Source organism: Asterias amurensis, chromosome 1 (assembly GCF_032118995.1).
Source record: "Asterias amurensis chromosome 1, ASM3211899v1".
Taxonomy (NCBI): domain Eukaryota; kingdom Metazoa; phylum Echinodermata; class Asteroidea; order Forcipulatida; family Asteriidae; genus Asterias; species Asterias amurensis.
Genome location: NC_092648.1, coordinates 17,650,068 through 17,665,043, shown reverse-complemented (window position 1 = coordinate 17,665,043; position 14,976 = coordinate 17,650,068). Strand labels below are relative to the sequence as shown.

Genomic DNA, 14,976 nt, shown 5'->3' with positions numbered 1-14,976 from the left:
CAAAATGCATTTGAGGACACACATGAAAAGACAATTCAAACATAAAATAGCAGGGGCAAAAACTATTTTCCAGCATTATCATGGTTAAACAAAATCATATAATGTCTTTGATTTTTTGCATCTTTGTGAGTGACAACTTTTGTAATGTTCCAGGGATTATTTAAAACAAATTTAAAGCGATTTTTATTTAGTTGTGGGAAGGGATTCCTCTCTTAGATAGTGATGTGGTGTGGTTCTTTTTAACCAGAATTTATCAAAATCATACAGCAGGTGCATCAATTAGTACAACTCATTAACTTTGCGCGGGAGAATCTACAATCCGCCAACAGATGGCGCGATTCCTATAGTCAGATACCCTAAACCAAATTCAACGCTGAATGAGCGGATAAAGTCCAGCTTGATAAATCACGTGCGTCCCATTCAGAAACGCATGCTGGATCAGAGTTTCTCAAAAACATGGAAGGAGAGGAGGTACTTGCTTCTTCGAGAGAATTTTGCCCGCAATTTGGCTCCATTTTACCGTTTCCTGTAAAAGGAACGGTAGTAATGAAATGCAAGACATGTCCTCACAAAGTAAATGCAAAAAGTAAGTTTGGAATATATGTATTTCTTGTGGAAACCGGAGCATGTAAAGTTGTGTGTGATGGCCCCTGAACTTGTGAGTTATTATAAATGGGTAGGCGGGGTCGGGCAGTGGCCAAAGAGGCGGTGGGGGAGGAGGCTGATCGCAACATACTTTGAATATTATATTAAATACATAATAATGCAAATTCAGCTCAATGACTTTGACTCTGATAATGTAAATGACATGTGACTGATAATTTGTAGTTTACAAAAAACAATTTTTTTTTTAGTATAAAAAAAATATTTATAATAATTTATAAATAACACTTCACTAAGTTTTCAACATTGATTTTGTAATTTACATTATAAATCGGCCTACTACTACTAGGCCTGTCTGTAGGATTAATGATTGCCTTTTGTATCATCCTTTGTAATGGTTGCATCCTGGTGGCTCATCGGCTGTTGTTTGGTCATGTTTAGCCCTACTCCTAGAACTATTTCGGTTTCGTCCGGCTATCGTCTCCCGTAACCTCATAGGTTTATATCTCTCACGCGTTAAACGACCCATGGTTCAATGAATTTTGGCATCAGGAATCTCTCTTTTTTTTTTTTTTTAATCTCGCCAAAATTAGGCTCTATGTGTCCTTTGATGTATCAATGTGTATTCTTTCGACCAGAGAATCCACTCCACAATCTCAAAAATTGTTAAAAATGATAAATTCTTACCGTAATTTCAGATTCCCTATCTACTGTACATGTTACTCCTCTGCCAACAATAATTGAAAATTACCCGACCTCGTTTTGCGAAAATGCGTCACGAGAGGGCGGGTACGATCCGTGATTTGTGTACAAAACATACACGGAACCACGAAGCTCGCACAGGGCGCTGTTCGTTTGTGAATGAGATCTTATGGGCGGATTGATATTAGTTTTAGACAGTGTCACTCGGTTCATTCATAAAAATGACCGGATCTAATTTAAAGATGGCGATTTGCTTTTTGTTTTGATCGTGATTGACTCTACGTGAAGGAAAACTTTTGTAATCTTTGAACAAATTACGTGTGAAATGTCATTGTTTTAACTCTTCACGGAGGTGAGCATAGTTAAATACTTAATTTATGCTGTTTTATGCTGTCTTTTAATAGAAGTCTCATAAGAATTCAGACAAAACATTCATATCAGTTGTCGCCCGACGTCCGCGGATATTCGGATATTAAAGAATATCCGGTTACTCGGTTGTAATTACAGAATTATCCGGTTTGTAAATAGGTATTCGCGCCCTATGCGGATATCCGGTTAAGAAAAAAAAGGCATCCGCGGTTACGGATAGGAAAACCTATTCGCCATTAACCGGATATTTGAATAATTCGCCCAGGCCTAGTTTTTTTATATTAATAAAATCATCTTTTTTAGTTGTGGTCAGCTGGTTGTGGTACAAAAACTAAAAGAAATACCCTTGGTACAGTCACTTTTTCATTTCATATGAAATATTATAGTATCTAATTTATCTCAATGAGATATCCCTTTGTTTGTAAAAATGAGTGAAAAAGTGATGGCGCCATACGGAAAGTTATCCCCATTGACTGTCTGACTTGTCTTTTTTGGAAATGAATGTTTCAGATTTTCAAATCTTATGATGAGGCAGGGTCTGTGCCGTGCAACCTGCTGGTGCCGAGCACTCATGATTTCAAAATTGACCAACACAAGTCCAAATTACATTTCTTTCATTCACAGATTTTCAACAAAATGTAACACTTGTGTAAAGTTGTGTTTATTAAAATTATCAGTGATTTTTTTGTTCTTAGTATCACTCAGTGGTGATCGCATATATCACATCATTAGCACAGACGGCATATTTTTGAATGAATGAAAAGTCACTTTTTGTCTTCCTTCTCATTACAGGTGGTCTATCATTCATACCCAAGTCTCAACTCTAGCAAGAATGTTGAAGGTCGTCACCAGGTTGTCAGCCAGAAAGACCTAGGACCACTGGTGAGTGAAACACTGGAGTTTTAGGCCAAGTAAAAAGAGAAAGATGATTTTTTTTTTTTACAAGCCCCTTCCTTTTTTATTTCATTTTTTTATGCCATTTTTAAATAAAATTTACGCACATTTTTCTTAGAGGGTATTTTTAAATGTTCTCAGCTAAAACAATCTGAATGTCTTGACCAAAATGTTTCATTTATTTATTGTGTGTTTGAGCAGTAGAAAAAAAAATGGATATTTGACATTTTAAAAAGAATGTGGCCATCTTGAAATACAAAACAAAAAGCCCCTCTCTTTTTTTGAGAAACCCAGCCTTTGAACAAGCGTTTCTTTTTTTACTTGGCCTTGTCTTAGGAAATGTCCAAATTGTTTTCGTTTATATCTTGATGTTTACATACAGAAATGTTTGTATTTTATTGTTGTTTATTTGTCTATACTATAACCACCAAAACATTTTGTTTGTATTTTATTTCAGAGGTTTCATTATTTATATTTAACTCTGAGTTAACAAAACAAGATGTACAATTCATATCTGTGAAAAGGGTTCACAATAGATGCACAATAGATGAAATTTATTAGGTGATTTATTTCATATGGTTTCTTTTGACTCATATAACCCCAAAATATTTGGGTTTACCATTTTATTTTATTTCAGGAAAGAAACAAAAACAAATCAGTGTAAAGGGTTTGCCACCTGTAGGGGAACCTCTGGTCAATTATGAAATCGTTTGAAAGATAAATGCACAATTTTGGTTTGAATAAAAGGTGGTTTATCATTTGGTAAATTTTGAAGAAAAGCAACCCCCAAATTTCTCTGTTTGTACTTGCTTATTTTTTCAGAGGTTTTATCCCTCTGAAAACATCAGTGATAAAGGTTCGCCAACCGTAAACCTCTGGCCAATATTTTAACTGTTTTTAATTGAAAAATGTACCAGCACTTTATTTTAACAGGCGATTTTTTTTTTTAATTTAATTTGTTTTGAAAATTACCCTCCCCCTCCCCAAATATTTGGTTAGAAATAGTTTTGTTTTATTTCAGAGGTTTTCTTCTAAGAAGAGCAAAATTCAGTGATATGGGTTCGCCACCCGTAGGGAAACCTCTGGCCAATTTTGTAACTGTTAAATTGAAAAAAAATTGTACCACTTTCCATTTTAAAATGAGTTTTTTTATAATTTGGTAAACTTTTAAAGTTACCTTCCCCCCAAATATTTGGTTAGAATTTTTTTCATTTAAGAGGTTTTATATTTAACTCTTAAGAAGAGCAAACTCCAGTGATATGGGTTCGCCATCCGTAGGGAAACCCCTGGCAAATTTTTTAACTGTGTTGGATGGAAAATTGCGCCACCTCAAATTAAAAGTTTACATTTGGTAAATTTTGAAAAATAACGTACGTCCCCAAAATATTTTGATGTACAAATAGGTTTGTTTTATTTTCAGAGGTTTTATATTTTACCTGTGAAAACAGGTGCAAAAATCAGTGACAAAGGGTTCGCCACCCGCAAGGAAACCCCTGGCCAATTTTTTTTTAAATGTCAGGAAAAACCCAAACCTATATTAATGCATCGGAATCTTTACCTCGGATGGATTCATCGCTACTGTGACAGGGAATTGCATCTGGAAAATTGCGCCGCTTCAAATTAAAAGTTTACATTTGTAAATTTTGAAAAAAAGCGTACGTCCCCAAAATATTTTGATGTACAAATAGGTTTGTTTTATTTTCAGAGGTTTTATATTTTACCTGTGAAAACAGAGGAGCGAAAATCAGTGACAAAGGGTTCGCCACCCGTAAGGAAACCCCTGGCCAATTTTTCTTTTAATGTTAGGAAAAACGTAATTTGTTAATTTGGTTTTGCTTTCTGTTTTCTAAGCAAGTAGAACCAGTAGAGCTTTTTTGCTGAAACTTTCACAGTTTTATTTCATCTTTCTATATTTTGTCCATTAATCATTGACAAAAAAAACTTCCCTTTTAGGCGTATTATCACAATGTTTTTTTGTTTTTAGTGCTTGGTTATTTTTCACCACTTAATGTCATTTTTGTATCTGGTCTGGTTTCAGATCGACAGGGCATTTGCCAAGTGCGGTCACGATAGACTTCATTTCCACACAAGACAAATACGATCAGCTGATGAAGGACAAACCGTCTTCTATTTCTGCCCATCATGCAAGTAAGTTAAGGACTACTTGAGCCTGGTTCATACTTCCTGCAAATGCACAGTAAATTTTGGCGACACAGCCCTGGTTTTTTAGGGAATGTTTTGAAGGGGTTGTGACACAGTTCAACTGTTGCGAGTTATTCATTGCGAGTTTGTGACAACAAAATATGCTTCGCATTCGCAGGAAGTATGAACCGGGCTTTAGGCTTGTAGACCCTTTTCGGTTTGTCATACTTTTTCCATAGATTGCACAGGGGTTAGTAGGTACCTGTGAGGGCAGAGATGGTTCTTGTGATTTATTTAGCTTGGTTACTACATATTTGGCTGCACAGGCAGTTTGTTCCAAAGGGAGCTGAGTTGGTTTGATGAATAAAATAAATGGCCTACGTGATCAGGGGTAACACTGTTGAAGAGCCACGAGCTTCACTGAATTACAGATTTCAGTGCTACATGAGGATTAGTACAAGCAGAAATTCACTGTTTACATGACATGTGTGTACATGTAAAGCACAATATGGTTACAAGTGTAGCATTCAACAAAACAGAAACAAACAAACAAAACATGCAATTGGATCTTGAAGGATCTGCGGTGGACTTCACAAAGAGTTAAAACAATGGACACTGTTGGTAAATGTCAAAGACCAGTCTCCTCACTTTGTGTATCTCAACATATGCATAAAATAACAAACCTGTGAAAATTTGAGCTTGATTGGTCGTTGGAGTTCCGAGATAACTATGAAAGAAAAAAACACCCTTGTCACACGAAGTAGTGTGCTTTCAGATGCTTGATTTCCAGACCTCAAATTCTAAACTTGAGGTCTCGAAATCAAATTCGTGGAAACTTACTTCTTTCTCAAAAACTACGTCACTTCAGAGGGAGCCGATTTCTTACAATGTTTTATACTATCAACCTCTCCCAATTACTCATTACGAAGTGAGGTTTTTTGCTGATAATTATTTTAAGTAATTACCAATAGTGTCCACTGCCTTTAAGACTAGTCTTATCTTGAGTTAGGACAAGTTACTCGTCCAACTCAGGACTAGCCTTAAGTCTTTAATATCTCCTGGGACTAGTCCTAAGTCAGGACCAGTCCTAACTCTTTGTGAAATTGACCCCAGGATGGTTAGGGTCAAAGGTTCTTTTTTTTTATGGTAAAAGTAATTTTTTATTTATTTATTATTTATTTACAGGCATCAAGAGATCGAGTTCTCCTGAAGAGAATCAACATCTTCGGATTGGTCTACACTGAGAGGAACTCAAGGCTAGAGCTCACTGGAACAAAGATATGAAATCGACAACGACGACGACGGCAAAGACGACCACCTGATGCAAAAGAGATGTCTTACTGATGAGGAGACTGATGTTTAAACTGTGTTTATTAATTGAAAAATGCGCCACTTCATATTAGGTGATTTATCATTTGGTAAGTTTTGAACAAGCCCCCATATATTTGGTTTTATATTTTTAACAGCGAAAAGAAAAGAGCAAAAATTCAGTGACAATGGGTACGTCACCTGTAAGGAAGCCCCTTGACAATTTTTTAAACTCTGTTTGATTGAAAATTGCGCCACTTGAAATTAAAAGTTAACATTTGGTAAGTTTTGAGAAATAACGTAAACCCCTCCAAATATTTTGATATACAAATAGTTTTGTTTTATTTCAGAGGTTTTATATTTACCTGTGAAAACAGAGGAGCAAAAATCAGTGACGTAGGGTCCGCCACCCGTAAAGAAACCACTGGCCAATTTATTTTAAGTGTTTGAGGAAAAAACCCAAACCTATATTGTTAATGTATCGGAATCTTTACCTCGGATGGATTCATCGCTACTGTGACGGGGTTTGCATCTTTCTGTTTTCTCAGCAAGTAGAACCAGTAGACCCTTTTTTTTGCGGAAACTTTCAGTTTTATTTCATCTTTCTATATTTTGTCTATTAATCATTGACAAAAAAAACCAAAGTTATGGCCCTAACTTTAGGTGTATTATCACAAATTTGTTTTTATCAGTGCTTGGTTATTTTTCACCACTTCTTAATTTCACTTTTATATCTGCTCTGGTTTCAGATTGACGGGGCATGTGCCAAGTGCGGTCACGATGGACTTCATTTCCACACCAGACAAACACGATCAGCTGATGAAAGAAAAACTGTCTTCTATTTCTGCCCATCATGCAAGTAAGTTAAGGACTACTTAAGCCTGGTTCATACTTCCTGCAAATGCACGGTGAATTTGGGCGACACAGCCCTGTTTTCTTAGGGAATGTTTCGAAGGGGTTGTGACACAGTTCAACTGTTGCGAGTTATTCATTGCGAGTTCGTGACAACATAATTTTGCAGGAAGTATGAACCGGGCTTTAGGCTTGTAGACCCTTTTAGGTTGATCATACAGTTTCCATAGATTGGTTAGTAGGTACCTGTGAGGGCAGAGAAGGTTCTTGTGATTTATTTAGCTTGGCCACTACATATTTGGCTGCACAGGCAGTTTATTCCCAAGGGAGCCGAGTTGGTTTGATGAATAAAATAAATGGCCTAGTGATCAGGGGTAACATTGTTGAAGAGCCACGAGCGTCACTGAATTACGGATTTCAGTGCTACATGAGGATTAGTTCAAGCAGAAATTCACTGTTTACATGACATGTGTGTAAAGCACAATATGGTTACAAGTGTAGCATTCAGCAAAACAGAAACAAACAACATGCAATTGGATCTTGAAGGATCTGCAGTGGACTTCACAAAGAGTTAAGACTAGTCTTATCTTGAGTTAGGACAAGTTACTCGTCTAACTTAGGACTAGCCTTAAGTTTGTAATATCTCCTGGACTAGTCCTAAGTTAGGACCAGTCCTAACTCTTTGTGAAATTGACCCCAGGATGGTTAGGGTGAAAGATTCATTTTTTATGTAAAAGTAATTTTTTATTTATTTATTATTTATTTACAGGCATCAAGAGATTGAGTACTCCTGAAGAGAATCAACATCTTTGGATCGGTCTACACTGAGAGGAATTCAAGGCAAAAGCTCACTGGAACAAGGAGATGAAATCGACGATTTCGACAACAAAGACGACTACCTGATGCCAGAGAGATGTCTTACTGATGAGGAGGCCGATGTTTTAACTGTGTTTATTAATTGAATGCGCCACTTCATATTAGGTGATTTATCATTTGGTAAGTTTTGAATTAGTACCCAAATATTTGGTTTTATATTTTAAACTCTGAAAAGAGAACAGCAAAAATTTAGTGACAAAGGGTTCGCCACCCGTAAGGAAACCCCTGGATAATTTTTTTAACTGTGTTTGATTGAAAATTGCGCCACTTCAAATTAAAAGTTGACATTTGGTAAATTTTGAAAAATAACATATGCCCCCAACATATTTTGATGTACAAATAGGTTTGTTTTATTTCAGAGGTTTTATGTTTTACCTATGAAAACAGAGGAGCAAAAATCAGTGACAAAGGGTTCGCCACCCGTAAGGAAACCCCTGGCCATTTTTTTTTTAAAATGATAGGAAAAACCAACATAATTTGTTGATGTATCGAAATCTTTACCTCGGATGGATTCATCGCTACTGTGACAGGGATTGCTTCTTTCTGTTTTCTCAGCAAGTAGAACCAGTAGACCTATTTTGCTGAAACTTTCACTGTTTTATTTCATCTTTCTAACTCTTTGTGAAATCGACCCCAGGATGGTTAGGGTGAAAAGTTCATTTTTTATGTAAAAGTAATTTTTTATTTATTATTTATTTATAGGCATCAAGAGATTGAGTACTCCTGAAGAGAATCAACATCTTTGGATCGGTCTACACTGAGAGGAACTCAAGGCAAAAGCTCACTGGAACAAGGAGATGAAATCGACGATGGCGACAACAAAGACGACTACCTGATGCCAGAGAGATGTCTTACTGATGAGGAGGCCGATGTTTTGACTGTGTTTATTAATTGAATGCGCCACTTCATATTAAGTGATTTATCATTTGGTAAGTTTTGAATTAGTACCCAAATATTTGGTTTTATATTTTAAACTCTGAAAAGAGAACAGCAAAAATTCAGTGACAAAGGGTTCGCCACCCGTAAGGAAACCCCTGGATAATTTTTTTAACTGTGTTTGATTGAAAATTGCGCCACTTCAAATTAAAAGTTGACATTTGGTAAATTTTGAAAAATAACATATGCCCCCAACATATTTTGATGTACAAATAGGTTTGTTTTATTTCAGAGGTTTTATGTTTTACCTATGAAAACAGAGGAGCAAAAATCAGTGACAAAGGGTTCGCCACCCGTAAGGAAACCCCTGGCCATTTTTTTTTTTTAAATGATAGGAAAAACCAACATAATTTGTTGATGTATCGAAATCTTTACCTCGGATGGATTCATCGCTACTGTGACAGGGATTGCTTCTTTCTGTTTTCTCAGCAAGTAGAACCAGTAGACCTATTTTGCTGAAACTTTCACTGTTTTATTTCATCTTTCTAACTCTTTGTGAAATCGACCCCAGGATGGTTAGGGTGAAAAGTTCATTTTTTATGTAAAAGTAATTTTTTATTTATTATTTATTTATAGGCATCAAGAGATTGAGTACTCCTGAAGAGAATCAACATCTTTGGATCGGTCTACACTGAGAGGAACTCAAGGCAAAAGCTCACTGGAACAAGGAGATGAAATCGACGATGGCGACAACAAAGACGACTACCTGATGCCAGAGAGATGTCTTACTGATGAGGAGGCCGATGTTTTGACTGTGTTTATTAATTGAATGCGCCACTTCATATTAAGTGATTTATCATTTGGTAAGTTTTGAATTAGTACCCAAATATTTGGTTTTATATTTTAAACTCTGAAAAGAGAACAGCAAAAATTCAGTGACAAAGGGTTCGCCACCCGTAAGGAAACCCCTGGATAATTTTTTTAACTGTGTTTGATTGAAAATTGCGCCACTTCAAATCAAAAGTTGACATTTGGTAAATTTTGAAAAATAACATATGCCCCCAACATATTTTGATGTACAAATAGGTTTGTTTTATTTCAGAGGTTTTATGTTTTACCTATGAAAACAGAGGAGCAAAAATCAGTGACAAAGGGTTCGCCACCCGTAAGGAAACCCCTGGCCAATTTTTTTTTAAATGATAGGAAAAACCAACATAATTTGTTGATGTATCGAAATCTTTACCTCGGATGGATTCATCGCTACTGTGACAGGGATTGCTTCTTTCTGTTTTCTCAGCAAGTAGAACCAGTAGACCTATTTTGCTGAAACTTTCACTGTTTTATTTCATCTTTCTAACTCTTTGTGAAATCGACCCCAGGATGGTTAGGGTGAAAAGTTCATTTTTTATGTAAAAGTAATTTTTTATTTATTATTTATTTATAGGCATCAAGAGATTGAGTACTCCTGAAGAGAATCAACATCTTTGGATCGGTCTACACTGAGAGGAACTCAAGGCAAAAGCTCACTGGAACAAGGAGATGAAATCGACGATGGCGACAACAAAGACGACTACCTGATGCCAGAGAGATGTCTTACTGATGAGGAGGCCGATGTTTTGACTGTGTTTATTAATTGAATGCGCCACTTCATATTAAGTGATTTATCATTTGGTAAGTTTTGAATTAGTACCCAAATATTTGGTTTTATATTTTAAACTCTGAAAAGAGAACAGCAAAAATTCAGTGACAAAGGGTTCGCCACCCGTAAGGAAACCCCTGGATAATTTTTTTAACTGTGTTTGATTGAAAATTGCGCCACTTCAAATCAAAAGTTGACATTTGGTAAATTTTGAAAGATAACGTATGCCCCCAAAATATTTTGATGTACAAATAGGTTTGTTTTATTTCAGAAGTTTTATGTTTTACCTGTGAAAACAGAGGAGCAAAAATCAGTGACAAAGGGTTCGCCACCCGTAAGGAAACCCCTGGCCAATTTTTTTTAAAATGATAGGAAAAACCAACAATTTGTTGATGTATCGAAATCTTTACCTCGGATGGATTCATCGCTACTGTGACAGGGATTGCTTCTTTCTGTTTTCTCAGCAAGTAGAACCAGTAGACCTATTTTGCTGAAACTTTCACTGTTTTATTTCATCTTTCTAACTCTTTGTGAAATCGACCCCAGGATGGTTAGGGTCAAAGGTTAATTTTTAATGTAAAAGTAAATTTTTATTTTATTATTTTATTTACAGGCATCAAGAGATTGAGTACTCCTGAAGAGTATCAACAACTTCGGATCGGTCTACACTGAGAGGAACTCGAGGCAAGAGCTCACTGGAACAAGGAGATGAAATCACCACCGACGCAACAACGATGACGACCACCTGATGCCAGAGAGATATCTTACTGATGAGGAGGCCGAGCATCCATCCCAGTATGGGTACTTAAATAAGATAAGGATCCTTTATCACTCACAGTGCCATCAGGATTGTCTCAAGAAACAAAACGAGGCTTGACATCCAAATTTAGTCTGGTTCCTTTTTTCAAACTTTGAGAGTTTCGAGCGGGTCTTTATCGGTACACAGGAACCAGACAAAATGGCCGAACTGTGGTAAAGGTGTTTTTAAACTGTCAGTGTTTGCTTACATTAGTTTATGTTAAATAACACCCAAGCAGATCCTTGCCATTTGATTGGAGGAGTGTCTGTCATGTGTTGGCAAATAAAAGTACTATTGCATGCTAACGTCACTCAGCGTGCATTTTTTGTTCCATCCGAAAATTACTATTGCACGCCGAGGAGCAAATAACATCACTGCGTGCGCGTGTCTTTGGTAAGGCAGCAGTGTTACTGCAAGGCACATTACTAGCATTTGGCTTCTGCGTGTCCCAAAACAGCTGTACAGAACGCATATTGTCAAACAGGCCGACCCAAAAGAAATGGGTGTAATTTCACAATTAGAAATTGTAGGCCTACACTTTGTTTATGAAACTTGTATCTTCCAATCAAAATGACAAAGATCTACTTGGACAATATATAAAACAAATAATGAATGTTTTTCATTTGTGCAAGGGTGCAAATAAGTTCATTTGTTGAAAGATAAAATGTTCTATTCAACCTGACTTCGCTTCGTTGAATAGAACATTCCATCTTTCAACTCCTGAACATACTTGCACCATTGCATTCATAAACATTCATTATTTGTATAATAACTCATGCTGTATAGCTAGTTTCAAAAAATGAGTATCTAAAATTTAATTGTTTACCTTCATGAATTGTTATTGATTGATCCTCCCCTTACCCCTGGGGTGGGTTGATCGATTTAAAGAACGAACGAGGCATAATATTTGTGTATTTTAAAGGCAGTGGACACTATTGGTAATTACCCAAAATTAATTATTATCATAAACCTTTCTTGGTAATAATGAGTTATCGGGAGAGGTTGATAGTATAAAACATTTTGAGAAACTGCTGTCTCTGAAGTGACTTAGTTTTTGAGAAAGAAGTAATTTTCCACAAACTTGATTTCGAGACCTCAGATTTAGAATTTGAGGTCTCGAAATCAAGCATCTGAAAGCACACAACTTCGTGTGACCATTGTGCGGCAAGAGCATTTTTTTCTTTTATTAATATCTCACAATTTCGACAATCGATTGAGCTCAAATTTTCACAGGTTTGTTATTTTATGCATATGTTGAGATACATCAACTGTGAAGACTAGTCTTTGACAAGTACCAATGGTGTCCAGTGTCTTTGATACTTTTTATCAAAACATTCCCACGAAACGAGTTCACAAACTGCATACATTTTTTACATAGAACTTTTGACTTTACTTTCCAAAATACGGAATTTTAATCTTTTTTCAAAACTCTCTTGGCAAACGTTTTTTCCCCTCATACTCTTCAAACTTTGCTTGCTTTAAAAACTCTTCTTTTCTAGATTTTCCCAGAGATGGAATATCTTGAATCGGTTTAGGAAAACAAAACATTCTGTAAAATTTGCTTGTGACTCAAATTGTGGGAGTGCTTCTGGTTCTATATATTGATACTTTGATGATTGTGAAGCCAAGTACAACTTGCACTCACTCACGACAATTAATGCAACCAAAACACATCCTAAAATTGTGTTCCTCTTTGGACCAATCTTCATGACTTACAAGTACGCCATCAATTTAACCAAATTTACTCATTTTAGGCACGAAATGTTTGGATAAGTGTGATGCACACCTGTCCAAACTCAAAATGAAATTGATTAAAAGTACTATATCTTTTACGAAACAGTCACATTTGAAAAATGTTGTTTTTTCTTCTTTGCATTGCTGTGACAGTAATAATTAACAGTTCTAATTTTTTTTTGCATCAGCTGATGAAAAAAAAAATCTTATTTCAGAGATAACTTTTATTTCAACTCAAGGATGGTAAATGTTGTACTTGGCTGTTTTTATAATTTGAAAAATTATGTCTTAAATAATTTGGTTACCATTCATTAAATGCTGTAGAAAGCACCACTGAACTGTAGAAGCAGCAGAGTTGTGCAAACGTGTGTGCCGGTTGGTGTGGTCAACTACTATCTGGAATGTGTGGCGACCTAATGATCCAAGAGTTAATGGTTGGGTAAGCATTTTATTAAGTGAAATCTTGTTAATGTGGCGCTGGTAGTCTGTCTTACTGGTGTCCTACCTTACATGATTGACAAACTATTTCAACTTTCTCGATCTCTGAAAAAAAAAAAAACTAAGAAAGAAAGGATTTGGTTGCCTATTGAAGTCTTTGGGGGCCTGTATCGAAAGTGTCAAGGACTGAGGACCATAGCACTTTTTTTCACATTTTTTACCTGATCATTTTGTTATCCTAAGTTGGTACCCGTCTCTCTATACTGTTCCTGTGTAAACGGGTCTACTTTTTGATCAACCTTTTCTGCAACCGGACATCCTCTTCTGATCTGAGGGAGACTCTGGACCTGACGGATGACGGAGACTTCTACCCAGATGTTGGTGCGAGGGTCGGAGAAACGAGATTCTGAACATGGCTATTCACATTTCAATCAGGTACTCAGGCTTTTACATTGGTTTCACTTGTGTTAAGAAGTTTTGACTGTATCAAAATGAGATATCAAAGATGACATTGGGATTGTGTAGGAAGTAAAACAGGTTGCTTTGTTGTAGAAGAAACATCATTGCTTAGAAAGATGCTGTTGTGCATTATGTTATTGTGACAGGTATAGTTCTCAGCCAGAGTAGGTTTTACTTACACTCCTTGGTAAGTTAGAATAGTGTTAAGATTTCCGAGTTAGTTAAAACCCCTTGAACTGGTTGACGTTGGTTATTCAGTCTATGACGTTAACTATTGGTCTATTTCAGTGAATAATTAACTAGGTGGTTCATTGTAGGTTTTGAGTGGTCAGCTCTATGACAGATTCTACAGTGGGTATGTTAACTACAATCAGTTGAGGAAATGATTTACAAATGATGTTAACCAATAGACATTTTTCATGAACGTAGTAATTTAGCTGCAGTAGGTGTTTTCAATCCTTTAGGGTCTTAATTATTGATAATTGTGAACCATTTTTACAACTAGTTAACCCTTTTCCAGCTTGAACATGGTGACGACACTCGGGCGTTTTTTTTTTTACAAAAACTCACAAAATTTGTAAAGTTCAGCCGCAATGTTGGAATCTTGTTTCTCTGATCAGCACATCATCATCTGGGTTGACGTCTTAGTTATTCAGGCTGTTAAAGTGACAAAGACACTTGGTCATTAATTATTTTGAGGTTCTAAAAAGAGTAGGCAAGTTTATGATATTAAATCCGTAGAACTGTTGGGAACAAATGCAAGCTACTAGTTTTTGTCAGTATAACAATTGTATGTTGTGCGATGTCCATCACTTATTTTAATTCTTTTAATGTAAACATGAGATTGTCTCAACATGTACAACAGCAAAGTGTACAATGGATCAAACTAGGTGTTTATTAGCGTATTAGCAGTATTAGTGTAGACTTATTCAGTTAAATAACCTCAGAATAAACAGTAATTTGTCATATGGCTAGGTAGTTTAAGGAAAAGGGAGCATACACACTAGTCCATTATTAGTGTAGAATTATTAAATAAATCACTTAAACACTATTAGTTATTTCTCAACTCGCTTGTTAGATTAATTTTGTTATGAATATTATGCCAAAAAGAAACATCAGGAATAGGTATTCTAAATAAGACGTCGCTTTGTTACTTTAGTCAAACACTGTTTGCAGAATCACAGGGGTCTTTCTAGATGGAAAATACACTAAGTTATCAGTGATTTTATCGTCACTGATAAAACCTTACTTTTCCGACATCAACGTCAGACAGTTTTTTATGAAA

At 36.0% G+C, this 14,976-nt stretch overlaps 1 protein-coding gene across 2 annotated transcripts; it reads left to right on the top strand.

The window, feature by feature from the left end:
• The first annotated feature begins 452 nt into the window (after positions 1–452).
• On the top strand, positions 453–8,603 carry LOC139940798 (DNA-directed RNA polymerase I subunit RPA12-like). Of its 2 annotated transcripts, XM_071937181.1 has the most exons (7): positions 453–586; positions 2,467–2,556; positions 4,607–4,716; positions 5,896–6,128; positions 6,768–6,877; positions 7,640–7,866; positions 8,449–8,603. In XM_071937181.1, the coding sequence occupies exons 1-4, from the start codon at positions 578–580 to the stop codon at positions 5,918–5,920; spliced, it is 234 nt and encodes a 77-aa protein (XP_071793282.1). In that variant the 5' UTR covers positions 453–577; the 3' UTR covers positions 5,921–6,128; positions 6,768–6,877; positions 7,640–7,866; positions 8,449–8,603. The 2 variants fall into 2 exon arrangements, with proteins under 2 accessions (XP_071793282.1, XP_071793290.1); XM_071937189.1 differs by lacking the exon at positions 7,640–7,866.
• The last annotated feature ends 6,373 nt before the right edge of the window (positions 8,604–14,976 follow it).